At 37.1% G+C, this 25,175-nt stretch overlaps 1 protein-coding gene across 4 annotated transcripts in view; it reads left to right on the forward strand.

Moving 5' to 3' along the window:
• LOC129360471 (glycine receptor subunit alphaZ1) overlaps positions 1–25,175 on the forward strand; it is a 107,036-nt gene that overhangs the window by 60,063 nt on the left and 21,798 nt on the right. For all 4 annotated transcript variants that reach the window (XM_055030720.1, XM_055030721.1, XM_055030722.1 and 1 more), the window contains 5 exons: positions 6,199–6,266; positions 12,736–12,959; positions 17,607–17,689; positions 18,841–18,978; positions 23,674–23,888. In XM_055030720.1, the coding sequence (XP_054886695.1) occupies positions 6,199–6,266; positions 12,736–12,959; positions 17,607–17,689; positions 18,841–18,978; positions 23,674–23,888 (728 nt within the window). The remainder of the gene's footprint in view (positions 1–6,198; positions 6,267–12,735; positions 12,960–17,606; positions 17,690–18,840; positions 18,979–23,673; positions 23,889–25,175) is intronic.

The raw sequence follows: 25,175 nt of genomic DNA on the forward strand, positions 1-25,175 counted from the left end.
CTGTTCCCATGGTCAGTAAAATTTGATTTATACTGTAATAGTTCATTACTTGAAAATTATACTGACCATCATTTTCACTGACCTTTAAAGAAAATCTGAGAAAATATCACTTGCACAATAATTTGGAACATGGTGAATGTCTTTACTGTCAAACAAGAATGTCTGTTGATCTTTAGTTACAACTTCTTGTAGTTACAAAGTGAAACCCAGTAGGACCTTTTTGGGTTATGTACAATAAGTCAAAACGATGCTTCTGCATCACTAAAGGACCAATATTTTTGTCCTACCACTAACTGGATGCAAACACACATTGTGGTTTTACTCACAGTTAAACTCTAACTCCCCAGACAGTGACTGTCCAATCATAACTTAGCAACATTAAATTAGTATGGCAGGTCTGTCAAGCTTCACTTTCCCCCAAATGCACAATTGGTGTGCGCTGAGCCTGGGATAATGACTCTCCACAAGAGTGAATGAATGAAATTCCATGAGAGATTGAGCTTTTTATCTAACACACAGAGTTGACATTTTTCAGCCTTGCAAAAGCTGATTTAAGCTTTGAGTGATATTCAGGTGATTCTTTGCTTATCTTAATTTTCATTTTGTGAGTTTTTCCAATGAAAGACTCACAATTTTAGGGGAGCAATTAAAAACATTAATGGAGATTTCAATATAAAATAATCTGTTCAATTGTAAAGTTAAACATATAACATGCAATTGTAATCATTTGTATCACACATTTTTCATGCATTTCATTTAAACAATGATAAAGATGTGACATGAAACAAAAAAGCTGGAGTTCATAAAGACCCAGCTTTTAGTTTTGATAGTTTTCTTCCAGTAATCAGCAAGTAAATGTTCATCCATTTCCCTTTGACCTAATTATTTGTCTTGTTAACTAAATACTCAGTTTCAAATTAAGTATTTCACTTGTTAACCAAATATTTAGTTTGAAGATAAATATTTAATTTATTAAATATATTTGCACAAAGTCTGTGCTTTAAAATAGTGTTAGCTAAGTATAAAAATGAAAACAATGTAAAAACGTTTCACTCTAATGTGAGGTTAACAAGTTGTTTGACCCTTTATGAAAATGTAGGAGTTTTTTTTGTCACACAAAAGTAATCTAAGCAATTTACAGATTTATAAGGAAAGTTGTTGTAAGTTATGGACTCTGAACTATGTTATTATCAGATGTCATTTGGACCACAGATATTTTCATCTCACAAAGACTCAGTGAGCAAGCTTTCTCTATGTTATCATTTGTGACAGATATGAAATAAACAAAAAAATTAGTGTACAAATCCAAGTGATACCCTTAGTTAGTTACCCTAACCCTAACCGGGCGTTATGTAATAAAGGATCATGGAAGCACAGACGTGTTTGTGAGCTCAAACACGCTGAGGCTAACATAAGAACAGAACTACAGAAGCCTGTGACTCACTGCCAGCCTGTCCTCCATGACAGTTAATGAGCTGTGTCTGCTTTCTCTTTCTCTCGTTTTCTCCTGCATCCCATCTTCTGCTTTATTGAAAAAGCTATAAAACAGAGCGAATCTCTCTCCATCTGCCCTTTACTTGATGGGTATTAAATGAACTGTTGTGGCAGAAAATAAGAAGGTGGGCTTTAAGCTTCCCCTCATCTCTTGTATTTTTTTTTTTTTTGCATCATGCACTTCAAGAAATGTCAAGGAAAGACAAATTATGACATCGCTCTACTCACCTCCCTCCTGCCACACAGTGAAAGGACCTTGATGAAGGTTTTGAACAAAGCCAGGGTGCGAGGGACTTGAGTTAGGCCTGCAGAGTCCTTCTGAGAGAAACAGTGTTAATGTAATACCAGGTGATTTTATGGATAAACCCTCAGACATATCAGAGCTTGTACTCACTGGGTTTGTGCAGGCTTCATACATCAGACAGATAAAGTCAGGTGCCTCAGCAGGGGATGTTATTTACCTGAAGTCCATTTGTCTTGAAGTGTGTTTACTGCCAGCCTGTTTCTCCTTTCAGTCGGTCAAATTTGTGGGGTGATTGAAATCTCATCGGAGGGTAAAGGGTTGATTTTCTGTCAGAAACAAAGTTTGTATAAACTACAACCCACAGTTGATAGTGTTGTAATTTTGGTTTTGTGGAAAAATAAGTAGAAAAAATAAATACAACTATGCGATGCAAAGATGCACTTGCTCTACAAATTAAATTAGTTCACAATCAATTTGGTTTCTTCCTAATACATAAAGAGTTTAAGATAATTCAAGAAACAATAGTCAGTTTGTTCATATCTTTACTTTAATTACATTCAGTCAGATTTGTGTTGTGTAAACATTTTGCTCAACAAGTTTCTGTTGCCCAAGTTGAAATGAACTCTGTGAGTTTCATGCCGTCTTGTTTCAATTCATCTGTGTAACTTTGAATTATACCGTCTCACTATCCTGTAGTAAGATCTGCTTTCTAATTGGATGCTGTACATATAACTCACATGAAGAATGACTGCCTCAGGCAAACTTTAATGATTTATTTCCTCTTTTAACCATACTTCTACAACCTACTCCATGCCTTAACCACAGTTGTGTTTCTGTCTGTGTGTGTGTGTCTGTGAATGACTCTGACATGATATTTCTCTCCCTTGGCCTCGAGCGTTCGACTGACTGTGACAGGAAGAGTAATTGGCCATCAAAATAATCCAGACCCCTTCCTTCATTCGCAGCCAGCCCCCGGCAAGTGGAATTAGACATCGCGTTGAGTCAGGGACGTTAAACACAAACTCTGTGTCCATGTTTTGCAAGTGTGTGTGTGTGGGTGTGTGTTTGCAAGAGGCATAGTCTGACCTTAAGTTGCATCATCATGTATCAGAGGATGACAGTGATGCAGCCTGTTCACTCATTAAACATTAATTTTTGTCATGCAAAGCCACATTTTTACCTCACAAGGTATAAAATAAATATAAAGCACATCAATGTGAAGACAAGCCGACAAAGTTGTATCTCTCCTTGCTATTCACAGTTAGATACATTATATCAGCTGAATAGACTTTCAGGCATCACTTTCGATTTAAAAACAACTCAGTGTCTCATTAATAGATTAAATAAATCTTCTTTTATGAGAGTGGTGCATGGTCAGGATTTTATGCACATATAGTTATGTTGTTACCAACCTAAATTGTTTTTTCAGTAAAACTGTTGTGGCTTTTACAACATAGCTTTCTAAACTGTTTTTTCTTTTCGGATCTGTGAAAGTGCCACTGAAAGCAAAGTCATTTTCCAGACATGCTGACATGTTAGAGTAAAAACCTGAGACTTCTGAAACCATGCAACCATATCGCATACATGCAGAGGTGTACTTCTCAGGAGACCGAGATGCTTCCTCGCACTAAGCACACACAGCAACAATGTAGCTCCTCTCCGACCAGATGGTAGCTGGAATTGTTTTTGTCAGCTCCAAGAAAGCAAATCACCATTTTTAGGGACAAATTAACAAATCTTTAATGGCACCAAATTATCAGTGTTTAAAACTACAGGAACCACTAAAGCAATCTGGAAAACTCTTTGAAACAGATGTGCTCATTAGAGCTGTAGTTGGAAGCTGTAACTGTTTGTTAAATCTGGTTTCGGTGTTTTCCTTCACTTTGAAAGTAACTAACTGCAACAGATTTTCCTTATTTTAGATTTTTGTATGGATTAATTTACACCTTGACAGTCATGTTGATTGTATTTGCATCATATTTGTTAACTTTTCTAAAGTTAAAAGAGAAGCTCGCTGTTAATCCAGTGCCTATGGATTAAGAAGTAGAAAGAAATAGCACAGAGTAACAGAGTAGAGAAACATTCAAGCTCCATTTAGGAGAAAGAGAAGGAAATAGGAGTTGTTAATGTTACAAATTAAACATTCTACCCTTAAAAAACAAAAATATATTTATTTCTAAACTTTAAGTTTTCAAAAACCCAGCAGTCTGTACCATGTTTGTTTTGTTGATTGTTGACGAATCAAACACATTTGGTAAGAAGATTATAACCCTGATAAATGTGTTAATAAGATTTTGGTTTCACTCAAAACCGAAATCTACTTTTCTATATCGTGTTCGCTGATAAAAGCAATAAAGTTTGTGCAGTGGACATCAGTATTCTCAGCGGTTAAGAACCACAATCACCTATGAATAGCTTAAAGAGATTTTAGCTATCTCTAGCACTTTTAATTCCCTATTTTAAAAGTTCAAAGACCAAATATATCTAACAATGCATTAATATGCAACTTTTTCTTATGAATAGAGTCGATGGTTGTGACGATGATACGTGTTTGTCCTGCAATCTACGGTTTGCTGGTTCAATGAAACTTTTCTTACCATTTATTGCTTCCAAAATATTGTAAAAATACAAACTTCAGTCAAGCCGATGTCCCTGATAAGAATCATGTTTTTATTTATGACATGTGGAGGAAAAGTGCTGCGGTCATGTAGAGAATGAGATTCACACCAACAGCTTGTAATAAAACAAGCTCTCCTCTTTATTGTTACAAACTGATACCTTTATGCTTTATCTTAACCTGATGAAACAGAATAGGTAAAAAGCTACTTCAATATTCAAATCGTAATATCAAAGATACTGTTCAACATGAAACAATTTAATGTTATATGTTGAACTGTTGGTTTTCATTCTGTCAAGGTTTTCTCAGGGAAACGTGAACAACCAGACCTCTGCTAAGAAAATAAACATATGAAATCTGCCATGTGAAAATCTGTTGTTCATTGCTTTTATCTTTAAAATGATGAGTCATCAGTTTTGCTATCTTAAGCTTGGTATTAAAACTGTAATATTTCTTTTGAGTCGACCTCTGTGTTCCTCTCTGCAGCTCTGGTCCACCAGGTAATCCTGTTTGTGTTTGTTCCACTTGGAAATCCAATGATTCAGTGAAGTGTGTTGATTTTCTGCTTACCGTCACTGTAACTCGCTCATCTGTAAACTACCATCAGAGCCTCATTTGATCCCTGAGAGAATAAACTGAACTGTTTTTGAACCAACACTATTTTTGAACAATCGTAGTTTCACATTTTGTTTGAAATGTATTTTGTCGTCTTTAGTTTCCCTGTTTGTTCTGAATGTTTACAAGTCACCCAGCTCTCAGCAGGTAAATGTTTAGATGTTGTCAGGTCTGTTTGGAGGTTTTGACTTGTTCATTCAGCCATTAAGTCTGTTCTTATAATGTCAGGCAGCTACTTTAGCTTTGCTTACTTCCTGCAGTCTGTTGTCAACTGAACTTCCCTGTTATCATTGATGCTGTCTCCATTTATGATCCCACATGAATGTTGCTCTTAAAGAGACATCTTCACACCTTAACACCAGAAGCCAAACACGCACTAAAGAGAATAAAATCTGCTGTGCCTAAAAAAAATAAACCGAATGAAATTAATTAATAAAATACACATGTACACTTACAGGCCATTTTATTAGGTATACCTGGCTACATCTAACTCTATTTGAATTTAAGCAAGGTCTCAGAAATGTTCCTCTGAGATTTTTGGTCTGAGTTGCTTGTCTGCTTTCAGTACTGCAGCAAAAGAGGTTATTTCTGCAAATAATCTAGTAGGATAATAAATGTGTGTGAGTTTTTTAAAGTGCAGAAAATATTGCAATCAACTTTTCAAGTTAATTGAAACTGAGTCACTGAATCATGTTTATCTGTTTGAAGACATACACTGCAAAATGTCAAGTATTTTTGCTTTATGATCCTGTAGAAATGTGTTAGTTTTTCTGTTTTGAGTCAAACTTCAATCTTCACTTAGTTCTAACCTCTTGTTTAGTTTTTGGTATATTTCTTGAGGCACAGTGCTTCACTTTAAAACAATCAAATGTTTCATGACTGAGTCATTATTTCGGTACTTTTCCTTTCATTTTTCAGATTTCAGTCAGAACAAAACCCTTAAGTTTTAAAACCATTTCCAAAATTATTACAAATCAACTCAGGATATTTAGTACATTAAAATGCGGGAGAAGAATGAACAGTTTGCTGATCGGAACCTCCTGGTTTTCTTGTGATCATCAGTATAAATGATACCTAATAAAGACCAAAGCAAAGCCATCTTATTGGCTCATTCAATGATTATTCTGCAAATGAACGTTTGTGTAGATAAAAATAATCAACCAACACATATAAACCTGCATTTAGTCTCACTTCTTATTTTCTTTTTCACTCTGTGTCATTTCTGCAGGTCCCCCTGTCAACGTAACCTGCAACATTTTTATCAACAGTTTTGGCTCCATTGCTGAAACAACAATGGTAAGCTTATTTATTATCACTTCCACTTAGCAACACAGCCTTAAAGCAAAGATTTTCAAACTTGTCACTGGTGTCTGTGTGTGGATTTGGATGCTTAAGCCCGTAATGGAGACAGTCACATCTCACCAGAGCCTCATCTCAGCTCTGGTAATTTTCACTTGAAAAATGAAGTTAATTAAACTGAAGGCTGTGTTGATATTCAGTGCATCCGAAGTTGCATTTTTACAACATTTTGAAAAATTAAAAGCTTTCTGACCTCTCAGTGTTTGGATGTTTCCCCGCCTCACTGGGCCCACATTTCATTTCATTTGAACGAGCGCATCACTGCTGCCACCATTAGCATAACAACGCAGCGACTGCAGAGCTGGCGTGTCTTTTTACAAGCAATGAAGGGAAAATTTACACCAGTTCATTACACAGGAAATCCATTAGTATAAATATAACAGAAGCATCAACGTTCACTGAGCAACAAGGCTCAGAGCAGATATGCTGTGTGTGTTGGTTTGCAAAAACAAGCCCCTGTCACCCGCCTGAACCCTGAGAAATTTCTACATTTTTCCAATGAAAGCAGTAAATCTTTCAGCTGAATAAACCCTCTGCAGGGATTCTGAGGTCGTGACAACTCCTTCGTGTACTGAATTTTTGGGTTCTAGCTCTGTCAGGTTGGATTAACAATGTGCAAATGCACAGAAATATTCAAAGAATCTCTTTAAAATTCAATTCAGTTTAGTTTAGCTTATGCACATAGTGCCAAATTGCACCAGATGTCATCTTGAGGCTCTATGTAGACAAGACACATGTTTAATGTAATTGTGTAAATATTGATTTAGGTTTATTACAGTCTGCACTCAAATAGTCACATATTCATAAAACATAACTGCTGTTGACAGTTGGTTTCACAATAAGATTAGGAATTACACAAGCTTTTGTCCTTTTCTCTCCTACCATCATCAAAGTCCTGATGCCTTTTGCTGATATTAGCCAAAAAGATGGATATTAAAGATAAAAACGTAAGTTAAATAAGTGTCTGGAAATATTCTTGTAAAGCAGAGTTTTAATGCATATCACATGGAATAGTACTATTATATATTGCATTCGAGTAGTCCCTTGATATTGCTAGAACATCTGGAGCAACAGAGATAAAGGGTTGCACAAATGAAAGGACAAGCAACAGCAGAACAGAATTTATGTTAAAAAATGCTTTTAATACAGAGATCAGCAGCACTTTTACCATTTTTTCTTTTAGGTATAACTTCAGATCTTCTCTCCGATTGAAAGTTAGCCATCTTTTAGAAATGAGGTTAAAAATCTATAAAAGCCTTTCAAATGCTGAAATTATTTAAAGTCATAATTGTACATCACAAGCAACAATTGTAATCTGAATCTACTATTCAGTCTGAAGCAAGAACTGAGTGATAATATCTGATGTCTGTTCATCTAAAAGTAATTTTCTTGTTAGCTGTTCTGACTGGCTGTCAACCTCTGAACCACTGGCAATGCAGCCTCTTTCTTTCCCTTTATCACCTGTTCAAAAAGCACGTTTTACAAGTTGAATTGCTTAAATATGCATCCTTGAATTGCTGCGTTTTAGAAAATTTGAAATATATCTGAGTTTGGCCAGAAGCTGAAGACCCTTTTAAGTATAAACTGCTGTGTAAAAACTATCCTCTTAACATCGGTCCTCTCAGAGATAAAGGACACACACGGCGGTGCGAACGGTGAAGAACAGTGATCGATGGATTCGGTAGAATGGCGCAGTGCTTGTTGAAGTACCGACGCAACACGGCTTCATTTCTGCTTCAGCACTCCCACAGCTTCTTCACTCTGTCTCATCCTTCTTCTGCTTCTCTGCTTTCTTCTCCTCATTCAAACATTGTGTGTTACGTCTCTTTATGTGGAGAACTTCAAACATCCCTGTGTGTTTAAGTCACAAAAATAAAAAATAAAAACATTGGACGTTGTAAAACAAAACATTTTGCAAATACCTCAAAATGATGAAAATGTTGATGTAAAATTAAATGCTCATATTAAACCAATAATTGTTTGAATTCATCAAAAATTCGATTTTTAGGACTAATTTACTGTGGCATTAAAAATAAGAGATGTTTCAAGTCCAAACTTTAAAATATGTTTAGCATAACCATAATGTTAAAGCTATTACTGAGCAAATATTTTAAAATACCATCCACCTTCTGAAAAGTAAGTAGCTTTATACTATATTTTATTAGAAATCAGCCTTAAAATACTTGCAAATATAAAATTTTAACATGGAATAAGACTTCTAACTATTTTAAGCAAGTATATGGAAATATGTTTTTATTGGTTACTTATATGTATATGTTCTTACTTCAATCTTTACAGATTTTTATTTGCTATTATTAACTGATAAAAAATAAAACCGACAAATTTAAATAGCTGTATTCAAACAATCATAAAACTTTAATCCCAAAATTTAGCTATATTGTTTTCTTTTCTTGTATGTCTGCAAAAACAACACTTTAAATGTTTGTTAGAGACTATAAAAATATCTTAACATGAAAAACACCTAAAGCTGCAAATAATCTATAAACTATAAATCATACAATTAATGAATTAATTAAATCACGAACTTGGATAACAGCAGCTTTGTTGTCAAAAACATTAAACCCAAACTGATGATTTCATCAAGAGATTATTACCTTCAGGTCAGTCTAGGTTAACTGTGTCAGTGTTTACTGAATGATCAGACTGCTCGTTTATTAAAATCCCATAATGTTCCAGAGAAAGGTTTGCTCTCCGGATCCCTCTGTAAATTTACTTGACATCTTCTCTCTGTGCTGCCGGCAAACTGAGGCTCCATCTGAGGCCAAACGGAAAAAAAGGCATATTTCTCCCTCGCTGTCGTAGCTGAGCAGATGTGCTACCATAATGTGCGAAGCTCCATATCCTCCTCTTCCTACCTGAGCAGACTCCAGGAAGCCGGCAGGATGTTATGACAGGCGTGGAATTAGAATATGGCTGCAGATTTTTCTGCAGTTGCTGTTGTTGTCAAAGGAAGCACACGGAAAAGAAGAAGAGGAGGATTGTAGTCCTTCATGCGTGGTTTACTGCCTGAGTTTAATGCATTCTGAAATGAGTTTGGTATTGTGTAAGTACAGCAATTTCTCTGCTAATGGCTCTGCAGCAGCATTCCAATGGGGGATAATTTTACTATGTATTTTAACAGTCCAATGGCCTTATGTCACATCTTTAGATGGACGGGTTTAATACAGATCTGCCTCAGTGTCAATAACATTTTTAATAACCCGATTACTCAAATGAGTCATCAGCTCTGTCTAAAGCCAAACTCCAGCGTGAAATCAGCCATTTTTCACGAATATTACTTTCCCCTCATTAGAATGCCAAATGACTTTTTGCTCATTTGAATTTTGGAGTGGAGCGCCATTCGTTTCCTGACTTCTAGCCAACGTGTTTACTGTTCATCCATCTGCAGCCATGACAGGCCTCTGATCTATGAGGCTCCATAAAGAGCTGAACATGTACAATGTGTGGACCTGCAGGTGAGAACAGAGATTTCATTGAATGGAAAAGTACAGCAGCATACTTTTCCAGCATAGACTTGATACAGTTATGTTCTGAAAAATACTGCAGGTCGGATCTGCAAATTTAGTCACTGATGCTGCTAAAGCTGCTCTATCAAGCTGGAAAGTTACTAGTTATGTGTATTTCAAGTGTACTGAGATATTTGCCCAAGAAATTTGACAAAAAATACTTCACAAGATTCTGTGATTTACTATATCTGGCATTACTTCCCTTCTTCTTTTTGTTGATCAAACACAAACAGTGACATTCCAATAAAACATACAAAATTTTGTGGTTGTAACGTAACAAAATGTGAAAAGACCTATGAATTCTGTTGCAAGGTTCTGTGTTTTTCTAGTTTCTTTAAGAATATTTTTTGGGTTGGTTTGAGCGGCTCTATTGCTGCCATTTCTACTTAGCTATTTTCTTCAGAGCTGAAATCAAACTGCAGGCATCTTAGTGACTGATGACGCTGAAATAAGCCCACAGCTCTCCTTCGTTCTTCCCTCCATCAGCACACACTCCTCATCTCTGCAGAGTCTTAGGTTATTTGTCACTTTCTCAAGCAGAAAAAAAGGTGACTCATTCAGAAAAGGTTGAGCTCATTTGTTTCATGTGAGATATTTGGTGTAATAAACAGTGATAAACAGAGAAGGAGCCTGGCCGAGGCTGTTGCGGCACACACATGTTCAGCTCAGCGGCTGATTGCTTCTTGAAATGCCACCTGCTGGGGCTGCTGGCGTGGCCGTACCTAGTCGCTGCGATGGCTTCTTTCTGCTACGCCACACAGCTTAATGACAGCCCAAGCAGCCAGGCTCCATATTCCGAGAATAATTGACAATTAGAGAGATCGAGGGGCAAACTGAATGCCAATTCCACACAGAAGAGACCTGGACTCTTATTGTGAAACAGAGAATGAAGAATGGAGGGTTATACAATAAAGCTCTGAGGGAACCACAGTTAATATGCTATAGCTGGATCGACTGGCCTGCACGCATACAAAACAAAGAGACAAAGAAAGGAAATAAAATACAAACTAAAAACCTTTACCGTTTGTCTTCTGAGGCAGCAGTCGAAGTGATCTCATGAAGGATAAAGAGGTGCTTTACTGCACACATTATAAACGTCCGATCTTATTCCAGCTCTGGTTCTAAGCCTCCAAACAAATCTGCAATCGAATGTTGGAGTAATAAAAAATAACATGAAGTAACAGCTGGTGCATTAAAAGTTTTATGCATGCAGGAAAATATAAAAATTTATCCATTCAGAGGAGAAAGTCAAACATTTCTCTCCCTCCACCACACATCCTTCTGGCTGCTTTCTGCTAATTTTCAGTTCAGTACCTTTATAATTTACTGACCAAGAGCCCTTTGTAAGATTACAGAAAGTTCAGACTGCTTGGAACAAAAGTGTACAAAGTTTTCACATAAAAAAAAAGATAAATAATGTGTGCATGCTTAAAATAGCCGGAGGTGCTTTCATCCATGATTCCTAACTTTTAAAGTCGACTCCTTCAGTAACACAAATATGTATCATCTTATCTAAAACTTTGCTTGACATATATTGTCCTACCATAGAAGAAACCAGCCTCTTTTTCTGATTGATCTAACCCTCAACGTGTTGTCACAGTTTATCTCCCTGTCTGTTTGGAAAACTAAAGAAGCAGCAGATCTGTGACCTTCAACTCACATCCATCTGCTTGTCTGCTGTTTATGCCTCTATTTCTGTCAGCCACCTTATTTTTGGTTCAGCCTCCCGTAACTGCTTTCTAACCAAAGTAGAGATGCACAACTTCTGCAGGATTTCTTTTGTTGCTTCATCAATTAAGATCAAGAAGGAAGCAGAAGGGAAAGAAGCTTATAAAATGGCCATGCGATGATGTATTTTATTTGGAAACTATTCCTGTTGCAGCCCAAAGTGATGCACCGCCGTGATCAGTGAAATATCAAACATATATGGATGAACACCCATGAGTGCCTTCTCATCCAGGCGTGAAATCCTGCCCATCACTCTGTCGCTCCCACATTTGGTTTCTGTCGATGTCATATTCCATGTGGAGCTGTGGCATCTTGAGTCAGCAGTGCAATGACCTATGAGAAGCTGTTTTTCCCCTCCTTTTCCCTTGTCGTCTCCTGTTCTGGTTTTATAGAGAACATCTCCCTGTGGACGCATTTACAACCTTCTTTTCAAGGGTGCATGCTTTGTAACTTTTGCGGCTTTCGAATAATTAAAATTTTCTGCCAAATCAATTTCTTCTGAGAATGTTGCTCTTGTAGCAGAGGGGAGGATATCATACTGTCGTTCATGTCCATTTTATCTTTCTTTCATCTGATATTTTTCTTGCATCCTTATAGATATTGTTTTCTCGATCCTTCTTTTAAGTGCAGCAACTTCACAAATATCACAAAAGAAATCACCACATACTTCCAAACATATTTCCAACTATGTTTTAGGTGTGAATAAGTTACTATAAGTAGTTTTGTTAAGAAATAGTTCATGCAAATAATGAATAAAATTACATTTTATGTAAACTGAAAAACAACATTTACAGAGTAGCTGATTTTCCAGTTTAAGATAAACAACACAAACCAGAGCTCAGATTAAACTCAAGGTGGAAAGATCAACGTTTTAGGATTAGAACCATTTTCAGAGCAAAGTGGATAATGTTGTACCCCTACAGCAAGAACACACTGCCTTCAAATCTAATTTGCACATTCTTCACGTTTTGCTGCCAGTTTTGTCAGGGAACTCCTTGAAGATCCACAAACATGAGCAGTTACTTTAAATTGTCCTTGGGTGTGGATGTCACATCGATTTTTCATAAATTACAGCTTTCTTACACATAAACCAGTTTTTCCCCCCTCTCTTTAACCAATTGATCTCCATTGTCTTTTCCTTCTGCTTGCAGGACTACAGAGTGAACATTTTCCTGAGGCAGCAGTGGAACGACCCCAGGTTGGCTTACAGCGAGTATCCCGACGACTCGCTGGATCTCGACCCCTCCATGTTGGACTCCATCTGGAAACCTGACTTGTTCTTTGCCAATGAGAAGGGGGCCAACTTTCACGAGGTCACCACAGACAACAAGCTCCTACGCATCTCTAAAAATGGCAACGTGCTCTACAGCATACGGTGAGTGGAGGACGTAGCTGGTGCTTCAGATGTTAAATCCAATCCTTTTATTTATGTCATGGCTTTTTACTAGGATTCTAACCCGGCAGAGAGAATGAAGAACATGCAGAGCATGAATGTTCATCTTAACACGGACTACCACAAAAGTTAATTTTGGCAGTGATGTCATGTTTGCCTTAACGACAGCAAACAAGATATTTACAGAAGATGCTTTTCATTCTTAACAGTTTTACAAATTCTTGACGAAAAATTAAGTTTTAACATAAAATAGCAATATTGTACCTTATCTGAATTTTACCATTGTATTGATATGTTAATAAGATTTAGTCTGATAGAAAAAAATTTCATGTTTCATTTCAGCACTTAGAGCAAAATGATAAAGTCTCTGCCACATCTCAATTGATTTGACCAAGATTGAAAAACTCCAAGCGTAACCAATAAAACTGAAGTTATGACTTGAACAGATATCTGTATATTTTCTGAGAAAACAAGCTAATAAATACAGAAACACACTGCTACATTTGATTGCACCCTGCCCTGTCCAAAATGGAGTACAAAGCTAGCAGCCCAATTGCATTCTTTGCATTTTTGGTTTCATATTCCTCCACGGGTTTGATTCTTCCATAATGCTTAGCACATTGTGGACTGTTTTGTGCTGGGCAGAGGACATTTTCAGTCTGTAATTATCTGCAGAACTCATAAATGAAATTATATCAGGTCATAAAAGGCATCAAGCTGCACTCTGGGACTTATTTCTCTGCGGCAATATCTAATAGACTGCTGATGCTAAAATATTTCTCCATCATATTTTCAAGGTTATCTTATTTTGTTTATTCTTTTGCTCTTATTCATTATTTCAGAATCTCTGACAGTCAAACTGTAGCATGTATCTGGCAGCTTAAACTATTCAAAATCAGGAGTCTGTTTTATGTAAACCAGAACATTTTTTATTATTTTGGCATTTGTCAAATAATATAATTTCTTATATTTTTCAAATATAATTGATTTTGATCAATTTAGCCAAGTATATTCAGATTTTGTAGTACAGGTTTATTAATGGATTGAAGAAAACTGCTGAGCATATGAGTTAATGCGTGTTATTGTAAAAATGAAGAAATTGGGAAACAACTTAAAGTTGGTTCTACTGGGAGATAAACTCAGTTTTCCATTATTTCCAGCATTTGTTTAATTTTCCTTGTGGCAATTAAAGACTTTGTTTGTAAGCATCTTAAAATTGATTAATGTTTTGTGACTTTTTTAAAGTCCTCAAAAAGAAGCTTATATTTTGGTTTATAAAAGCCATTTAGATGTTCAATAGTAATTTGTTCATTTGTTTAATTGGACTTTTTCAACTTTATAAATAATTTTACCATATTAAAAATGTTCAGTATTAGACCATTACTGTATTTTTCCTGTTTCTTTTTTCTTTTTTAGCTCATCATATTCAGTTTTCCACTTTTCTTGCCAAAATCTGTTTTATTGCCATGTCTGCTTGTTTTTTACTGTAGTTTATTTGGATCTTAATTCTTTAAATTTAAATCCAGGATATATATCAAAAAGTTTAGAATGTTTATCATACTTCTACAAAAATAAATGATCAGATCTGTTGTTGTACAAGGAGGTTAAATTGGTTAAGTTTGATTGGAAACTTCTGTTTAAAAAAAAAATAAAAATGAACAAGGAGCATTGAGGCAAACCAAGAAATTTAATTATCTTGTGATAATTTAATGAGGAGTGACTGAAAAAAGATTTGACTCCCTGGGAGAGATGGTTTTACTGGAACGTTTTCTCTTATTTGGTTTTCCTCGTTTTCCGTGTGGCTTCCTGTCTAAGCCTCTAAGAGTTACAGCCTCCTTCAGCCAACAAACCTTTCAGCCTGTCGGTGTTTCCTCCTACTTGCTTTTACTGCAGCTGCTTGGGGCAGATGAAAAAGCGCAGCAGCAGCCGTGGTAATCTACTCAGTCCTGTTAGTATTCCAGCAGTGCCTCTGATCCGTTATCAACCTCGGCTTTCACCTTCGTGTCCAGCAGGAGCAACAGGAAGATTGGTCCTTTATAAATATCGTCAGAGCTCAGAGACATCTCGCGCTCCTCCTCGACGCTCCTCATTTTTAAACTTGACATGGTCAGAATGAGCCTCTTTGTTGATCAGCTTCATCTCAGAGGCGACAAAGCAGCTAAGGATATTAAACCATCCCTGGGGGATGCAGGAGAACGGGGCTGATGTGAATGTTTTTTACTCTGTTTTTGATGTGTATCGCTCCACAGAAGTCAGCGTTGATGCCGCTTTCTGTGTTGAGATGAAAGTGAACCCTCTGAGATTGGATGACCAGGTTTAGATGCAGCCGCTGAGCTGATATGTTGTTCAATTTGTGCAAGTCGAGCGCTGAATCAAAAGCGAAAATTTATGATTGTTCAGGTGTATGACTTCTGAGATCAAATGGATCGTCTATTTTGGGCTAAAATGCCTCCGAGTTTACCCGACATTTTCTCCAAAAGCAGATGGTAATGTAGAAAAGAAAACACTACCTCCTCTATCAGACCTGCTTTGGTTATTCCATTCCAGATATTTCCATCCTTACACGTGGAAAACCAATCTGAGGCGTGCCGTGAAAATAAAGTAGCATAAATGTGCATTTTTCCTGACTGTCTGGCAGCTCTTTGCCTTCAGCTTAACTTGTGCAAAAATGTCATTTTTTCCCCATGACAAACTGACCTCTTCCAGAGAAAGCAGGAAGTTATTTTCCACGGTGGCTCAACCGGCCACCTCTCTCACTCCATCTGCTGACTCTGTACAGGTGTTTTAACAGGTGTCCTAACTTTCAGTGCTACCCATGAACTTGTCCTACCTTGTGGTAACGGTCATTGATGCTACGTAACATACTGCTTACTCAAACGTGACGTCAGTTTTACTCTGACAGACTTGGCTATCTATCTGCGCTGCAGTGGGAATATCTAACGAAGTGGGACTGATGGTCAGAACATCGGTCCTCTCTCGAACCGAAGAAGGAATAAAATTGAGACCAATTAAAGATAAAGTCTAAACACTGAGTTATTCTACCATTTGTTTTGAAAATTCCTCTCATCAAGGCAAGCATATCTAATTTACTTGACAAATAATGTGTATTTATATAATTATTGATTATATGACTATTGATTAGAGGTGTACATTATTAGTTTTATTATTTGTGCTTCTATAGCTGCAAACAAGGCCAACTTCTGCATAAAAACATGAATAAATCCATCTCAATACGTCTACTTTCCAAAAGTTTTGATGCTAACACTGAGAGGACCCACACAATCAGAGATCCATCACCTTACCAGCAGTTGCAGACTAAAATAAGGACACATATTCTGTTGACATTAGTCATTTATGTGTTGTAATAAGCAGATAGGAAACCACTAAGGTGAACGTCTTTTGGAGAAAGTGGGACATCTGCGCTGACTACATCATGCGAGCAAAGCATACTCAGCATCCTGTCAAGGATTTGTAAGGATGTGCAGACGCGGCAGAGTTTATCTGGTACATCGGCTGGACGGGATGAGGATGTTGTTGCAGCGGGTGTCCGGTCGGAGAGAAACAGAAGGACCAGAAAACGAGGCGTCAGCTCAGCTTCTCCTAATTGTCATGATGGCTAAGTCTCTGCAGACACAAAAGTAGACCTGGAGTCTTTTTTTTCTCAGCTAAATTTTCTTTTATTTAGAACAAAGTTCAAATTTGGGTTTGAAATGGATCAAAATGAGTTATTTGACAATCTTCAGGTATAATGAAATAATAAAGAAGCTTTGGTTTCAAGACTGACTCTTTTCTCAATTATCAAGTACAATCCGATGTCTTTCTATTGACTCACAAAAAATAAAGTGATTTTAACTTGATTTAAAGTTAAATAAAGTGATTTTAACTTCATTTAAAGCTAAATAAAGTTAATTTTATTTAAATTAACTTATTAATTATTTAAGTTTATAAATAGATACACTTAAATAGTCTTGTCACACACAAGCTGTAACTTTTCTCTCACAGTTCAGATAACTTTAACACAGTTTCTAGCAGCTGGAGTCTGTAAGTCAAGAGGAAGTCAGCCAATACCAAAGCAACTCAGGAGAGTTTTAAGTCTTCAGAAGGAGTTTATATATCCTATTGTCATATAATTATTATATTTTATATATTTTTTTGTTTTACTTGTTACAGATTATCTTTTTTAATCTTTTCCAGAACCTTCTGTTCACATTCATGTCCACAAGACTGAATTAATACAATTTCAAAAACTTTACTTTGTGGAACATAAAACGGGTTATAATCATGTAATGTTTCAGCTAAAACATTTTCCCAAGTTAATTTATGAGTCCTTAAAAATTACATCAGGGAACAACCAGGTTGCTTTTGAAAACTTTAGAAATGACCAGTTCCTTTTTGAGATTTCTCCACAACTTACATGTTTTTTTTTTCTGCGCTTCCTTTAAAGATGTAGTTTATTTCTATACAGTTAAGTTCTGTGTAATTGTTCCCAAAATATCTGCAAAAAAGAAACAAAGATTTTTTTTTATCTTAAATTACTGTGCTGGTATTTTTATGAAAGGATGAGGAAAACAGTTAATTCTTCAGATAATTTGTCTCACTTAAGTTGTATGTGGTTGTTTCTGTGTGCAGAATAACTTTGGTCCTGGCCTGTCCGATGGATCTGAAGAACTTCCCCATGGACGTCCAGACCTGCATCATGCAGCTGGAGAGCTGTGAGTATTCACACCCAGTGAAGCAAACGGATCAGTCAGTCAATCACTGCGATGACAGGCTGAGAGAAGTGGTGAAGATTTTTCTGCGGTCTTTCCCTTCTCCAAACAGGCTGATGGAAATCAGAGAAAGTACAAAGAGAGGCTGTCAGTATATCTCTGAGAGCCCAGTGAATGTACACTAATCAGCCACAACATGGAATCGGAGTCTGCAGCCAAAACCTCCCCCAGAACTCTGTTCTCTCTGGGACACATCTAAAATACTTTTCCTAAAAGATAGTGTAAAGGTTGTATAGTAGCAATGACCCAATTTGAGCAGATTTTAAACCTCCTGCTCAACCTTGGTAGAGAAATATTAGGTTGTGACTCTTGTAGGGGAACTATTGAGAAAAATTGACATTTTGCATGTATTTCTACAACCATTTGGGTCTCAATTACTTCTAAAAACAGCCAAACCATTAAAAAAAAAAAAAACAGCAAGCAATTTTTTGGTGTCTGGAAAATGAGGCGTTTCAAAAAACACCCGATTTTAAAGACAAAATGGATGTACACTAACAACGCAAGCAAAGCTGCAGGGCATTTGGTCAGCTGCTGGAAAATACAAGTATTTAACTTATCATTTAGCAGCCACTTGTTACATTCTTGTTTGTGCAGAAGGCTTGATTTCTGCTTTTGAAAAATGTACAGTTGTATAATTGAAAATGTTTGGAACGATTTTCACATGTGAGTGTAAACGTCGAGTTGGGGGAGCGTGGCCAGCAGCAGCTTATTTGAACTTAAAGTTACAAGAGGCTCTAAAACAGCTCGATCTGAAAAGAGCTCAAAATAAGCAGAACTCAGCAAACTAACATCTCATTATCTAGAATGATTTCATGCAAGAAATGTAATCAACACAGTCCTATCCTAAACTGTTCAAGGAAAGGTAATATGTCACCTTTAAACTCTCCTTTAGACTGAGGTGGACACTTGGTAAAAAGGTGTGGAGTGTCCTGTTGGTAGGAAAGAAAACATGATTTCATTATTTCTATTGATTATGACTACAGGAGGTAAGCCTCTCTGTGGCTCAGCAAGGTGCAGAAACAACATCATCCTCCTCTTTCTAAAATAAAATACCAAATGGTTCAGACATTCTGACCCACTGCTCTCTTCTCCAGTCGGGTACACTATGAATGACCTGATCTTCGAGTGGGACGAGAAGGGAGCCGTGCAGGTGGCCGACGGTCTGACGTTACCTCAGTTTATACTTAAAGAGGAGAAAGATCTGCGCTACTGCACCAAACACTACAACACAGGTGAGTGGGGCACGAAACTACTGATAGTTCTGTTCAAATATCTCTATTCTCCTCTTTGCCTTTATGAAATACACAAATGTGTTGGAATTGATCTTTTTTTTTTAATTTCATTTTTTTTAATCTCAGTGTGGGTAAATTAATGGAAAACAAGTGTAAAATAAATTACAAAATAAAAATTGAATGATGATATGGATTAAAAAGGAATGAGCAAAGAGAAAGGAAAAATAAAAAGACCAAAATTAAAAATTTTCTCAACAAAAAAGTGCAGTGAAATTCTGCAACAGAGACAAATAAAAGGAATATGGAGTCGGTGACGGTGACGGACTGGGGGCCTGCCGCCACACTCTGTTTCTCTCTCCATGAGATGTGGCTGAAAACCATCTGCCTGTCCAGCCCACGACTACGACACGCCATAGAAAAGCCAACAGGTTCTCAGATAAATTTGTTTTAAAGCTGGCAGCCGAACAAAGACAAAACAGAGAGCTCATTGGTCAGGCCTGTTCAGGAATGAAGTCATTGTTTCACTTCTCTTTACACTGAACTGTTTAATTTAATGGATTTTGAATATCCTGAAAAAACAAGAAATGTACACATAGGAGAAAATATACAAATAAATCTAAAAATGTACTTTTGGATATTTTTGGTTTTCTAACAGAAGACGGTACTGTCATTTTTCTGGATTAATGTTTCTGGGTTAATTTTTGTTTTTGCTTTGTTTGAAAAATGCTCATAAATCCCTGAAAGATATCTAGAAAAGATTACAGAAATTCCAAGAAGAAAAATGTAAACAGACAATGGCTGATTTAAAACCTTAATGCATTTCCATCTTGAATGCATGAGACATAAATGTTTGAGTTTACAACTTTCTGTGTGAGAAATGTATGTGGATTATTTGTTGGGCTGCACCTGCAGGTTAGTTGTTTTAATGTTTCATTCACAACATTAAGTTTACAAATGTTTCTGTGATTCTGGCATTCTTGATTTTTTGTCCCCCTAAAGACAGTTTTATGCACAGCCACAGGGGTAAATAGTGAGCTTTTGGTATTTTGTAGTGTTTTCCTTCAATACAACACTGACTCGATGAAGTACATACAGAGCAGAGGGCAGACAGAGCGAGCTCATTAGTAGAAGGTCGGTCGGTAGGATATTTATCAAGTATTACGTTGACATGAGTTGTTTGCTCTTACTAGAACAGAGAGGAGTCTGATTTTCCTGTGTACCTGAAATCGTTCCTCTGTTTCCTTTCACTGCTTCACTGACATAAATTTCTCCTGTTTACCCTCCTTTTTCTGCTCTTCTGCATCCCTTGCATCTCATCCTCGGCCTGCTCCTCAGTGGCTGTTCACTGTGTGTGATGACATGTTTGTGTGAGTTAGTGTCCAGGGTAGAGTGTGCACTCAGCTCACTGCTTCCTAATCAAGCATTAAGAGGGAATTAAGGTGTCGTTTTCCTCAGATTTATTAGCTGTGGTCTGTTGTGACTGAGAAAGAGGGAGTCTTTTCCCCACATCCATCTTTCTCCTTCAAGCTGCCACTGACTGTTTCCTTTTTATTTCTTTCCATTCCCTCACTCACCTCCCGTGACATCTCCCTCATTATTCCCAACACACACATATAGAAATCCCTGTTAGAAATACTAATTACGGTTTCTGCTGCATTGCAGGGGGCTTTTGTTCTGTGGCTGACAATATGTTTGGGATGTGAAAAAAAGTTAACACCTAAACAGATCAGAGACATAATCCCTTTTCTTGTGCATCACTTCTATTTCCTTTGACATCCTCTTGAATTGAAGTACAAACTACATCAACATGTTTTCTTGTAAGGTGTTTCTGAAACAAATCATATGGTGCTGCTTTTGCACAAGCTGACAAGATTTAAGATAGTTTAGAGCCATATAAAAGTGAGTGATTGAAGAAGGCTTTTGCATATAGTCTGAGTTGTTTTGAGTAATCAGCTCTACTCCTTCTCTTTTTCATTAGATGGGTACAAATTACTCTCTACAACTGTTCGGACCAGAGCCTTCGGTTTCTGGTCCGACAGAACTCAGAGCAAATCAAGTTCGGCAGGCTGGACATCAGCTGCTTATTTCATGGCTTCCCACATGTTTAACTCAACCAGTTTATTATAAAACGACATAAAGTGACGGGTTTAATGTATTAATGGTAAACAAGTTGCAGTTTTTCTATTTTGCATCTTCTTAAAGCCAGAAATTTTAAGTTCATTAGGATTTTAATTGATTGTAATATAATTTCTCTAACTTCCTTTATTTTGGTAGTACAATCCGGACCTGCATTTCCTATGAGTAATAATGTTTCAGCATTCTATATATTTCTCTTCAAGTAATAATACAAAGTGATTTCATTAGCACCAAAGGTGGAGGCTTAATAAGTTGATCAGATAGACTACTGAGAGTCTGAGTGGATTTTACATTTTCTTATATTTTCTCATTGTGCAACAGTTTTGTTTTGTTGTTTTTCTTTTCCTTTTTGCAGTCTAGTCTTATAAAATACTACTTTATCTCAACAATGATTTTGAACTCATTCCAAAAAAGAAAGCAGCCCTTACACAGTGTGTTTATACCTCTGCTGCTGTGGACGATAAATATGGTTTTTAAAATATGCACAGACATGTTCAGAGTGCAGTGTGAAGTTCAGTAGACACACACAGGCCCACCAACAGTGAGATATGGGCTCGGCTGAATAATTTCAATCTTCTTATCAGATGGAAAATATGGACAGCCCTTAAAAGCTCCCAAGTGTATCACAGCTATAAATCAACCTCATGAACTCTCCTCCTCCTTCCTCTTCCCTCGCTCCTTCTGCCTTTTAATGTCTCCTTGTTCCTCTCATCGCTTTTCTCTCTTTGGTTTTCCCTTGAATCTTCTGCCTCTGCCTTCTTCTCCAGGCTTCAAGGGTTAACTGTTAACTGATGGGGCTACCCTCCATTGATCCTCTTTGATTAAATGGATTGTCAGCCATCTTGCTCTCTGGCTATCGTGCAGTTTATTATGGGACCCATTGCTCATTACATTACCGAGAAAGACTGAGGGACTTTAGCACTGCAACAGCACTGCAATGTAAATAAGCCTGCTGCAGTGTAGGTTGATTAAAATATCATTGTAGATTTTCTTTATGCACGTTGTTTACCTGTGAAACTTCTATTTTCTCATAAAAAGTCTTCAACTGATAGCGTATGTTTAGTGATTTAAAACTAAACTAAAACACAATTAGGACAATTAATCTGCAGGAAATAAATTATGTTGGGAAATGCTATTTGAAAGCAGTATATGTTTTTAGACATCAATCAGTCAATCAAGTTTTTTTTGCATAGTACATTTCAGCAACAAGGCAGTTCCAAGTGATTTACATCATAAACACACACAAATAAGAAAAATCAACTGGAACATTCCTTAAAGTCTGGATTTTAAGATCGAAGCCTAAATATACAAAACAACTACAATCCATAAAATCCAATATGGCTGCTGGTTGTTTAAAATGTAGTGAAGGTTTAATACATAAAATATTTATTTGAATTGCTATTCATTTGGTTTCTGTTGGACTGGCCTCACACATATTGTACTGTAAAAAGTTAGACAACATGCATTTCTAATTTTGGAATATTTGAAATTTTAAAAAATACTTTATCATTTCGTACTGCTACTAGTAATTAGCATTGTCATGTGGAGCAATTAAGAAATCCCACCAGATTTAATGACTTGCAACTAGACAGAGTTTTGGATTCCATGCCAAATAGTGTACAACATATTTTTGGATAATAATGTAATCACTGTAAAATTGTTGCAACTTATTGTCTTAACTGATTTGTTTTAATATAAAAAGTTGCTAACTGGTCTCCTTTTTGTGGAGGCAGTTGAACTCTAGAAGAGGTTTATTGTCGATCAAATTAAATTTAATGGTTTTACATATGATGCCTTTAGAAAATCAATTTGATGTAACCTGAAAACAAAAAGTCTTGGTAAAATGTTTCACGTTTCTTCTGTTAGGCTTTTAGAGTTTCCTGTTTCTGTATGTGATCCCATACTGACTTCATGTCGTTTAGATCAGAACTCCTTGGTCTGCACTATCTGTTACACAAATCTTTGTTCTTTTGGTAGAGAACAGGAATCTTGATTCTGTTGGTGTATTTTGGGTCAAAACTCTGAGGCTTCTGAAGAAACGGAGGGATTAGGAGGAGCTGAAATTCCTGACTTTGTTCGCCATGAGCTCTGAGACAACAACATGCTGCGAGCACAAGCATCAATCACTTCTTTAACCCACACAGCCTCAGGCCTGGGAGTGCCTGTGGCTCTCACAAAACACAAAACACCTTTTGTGTTTCTACTGAAATAATACACTCATCTTATGTAACCCCAATCTAAAGGAAATATACAGCCCTACCCTAACCCATTTTAATTATGTATTATCACATAATTAAAATGTGACAATACATTGGAAATAAAGACATTCAAAATTGATTAATTTAGTGTGACTAAACTATTCAATATCAAAGAATTAAATCATCACATAACTCACCCATATGCGTATGACATGTCCTGATTTCAGTCACAGATTGGTTTCTGACCAGTTGTTCATACTAATCATTTATCTCCTGGCATGCACAGCCAGAAGACTAAGATGTATTCCAAATCTCCCAATTTTTCAGCCTCCATTTAATAGTCTGTGTCCTTCTGTTTCAGGTAAATTCACCTGCATTGAGGCTCGTTTCCACCTGGAGCGTCAGATGGGTTATTACCTGATCCAGATGTACATCCCATCGCTGCTCATCGTCATCCTGTCCTGGGTCTCCTTCTGGATCAACATGGACGCAGCGCCTGCCCGCGTTGGTCTGGGAATCACCACAGTGCTGACCATGACCACGCAGAGCTCAGGCTCCAGAGCCTCGCTGCCCAAGGTGCAGAGAATCAGACAAATTTCTATGCCTGTTCAGACACTTAGTGATGCGTGGAGTGATATTAACTGAATCAAAAGGGGATGACAGAAAACACACTTGCTAAGTTACAGTGAAGGGAAAATGGAAATCATCAAATAAACAAAAACAATTTTGAAGCCCCTCTGTCTTTTCAAATGGAAGTGGAGCAAATATGAGCCTGTATGATTCCAGGGAAGCTGTAATTCAAATGCATTCAGTCTAAGTTTGTTTACATTTGGAGCGCACTGGAAACCAAACTAGTGAACCGTGATTCCTCTGCAGTTCAGCTGTCATAGTAATAATCACGCACCACAGCTGAGTGTACATGCGGCTCAGTCACACACTCGCAGGCAAATCAGTGCGACTGCTATCAAACACACCTACACATGACATACTGCATCATGTCAGGCTGGAGGGAAATGGAGGTGGATGAGAAGAACATTTACAAGAAAGGTGGGCAGGTTTTATTTTTAAGGATTTCACCAAACAGCAGAGGAACCTGCTGCGTTCTGCTTATCTGAGATTAGGTCATGAAAGAGACGAATTCGGAAGGGAAACTAGAGAATCCTCTCCCCAGCAACATCATCCTGTTTCTCATGAGAGATCTATAGATTGTCCACAAAGTTCTAGATAAATGCTTCTGGGCCCATTCACTACTGCTCTGTTTAGTTTGCTTTAATTGAACTCCAGTTTGTTTGTTTAGAAAGTTTGGTTTATTGGAGGAGGCGTGAATGCGCAATCAAGCTCTGATGTGGACAAAAAAATAGCTAACTCTGATCCGATTAAAGTGAATTTTCGCACAGTGCAAATATCTATTTGGAGGCAAGTGGACCAGAAACTGCTCCAAAAGCAAGATGTGAACCATCTGAAAATTTAACAATTGTTGCAGTTTTGGTCACCAGTCGATCCAAGTCTACCAGACTTACGGGTGTAAAGATTTCCTCTGGTTCTCTTCCCAGTGTGACATGCCTGGAAAACCTCCAAACAGAAAAATGTCCAAATGAATCAAATGACTCAACCATCTTTGCTGGCTCCTTTTTGATGCAGAAAGGCAGTGGCTCTATCCCAAGATCTCAGTAAATAGAGACATTTGCTTTTCAGTTAGCTCCTTCTTCATCACTGCAGACTGAAGCAATGTTCTCAATACTGTATAAAAAGGTTAATTTTTTTTTACATTCTTTACTGTTAGTGAGAGTAAGTCCAATGAAAATGGCCTATTTCCCTTTACGTTGCTGCTTTATGCCTGAATGGTTGTCAAGCCAAGGTGTT

The sequence above is a fragment of the Poeciliopsis prolifica genome, unplaced genomic scaffold (genome assembly GCF_027474105.1).
Source record: "Poeciliopsis prolifica strain line A6 unplaced genomic scaffold, Auburn_PproV2 SCAFFOLD006, whole genome shotgun sequence".
Classification (NCBI taxonomy): domain Eukaryota; kingdom Metazoa; phylum Chordata; class Actinopteri; order Cyprinodontiformes; family Poeciliidae; genus Poeciliopsis; species Poeciliopsis prolifica.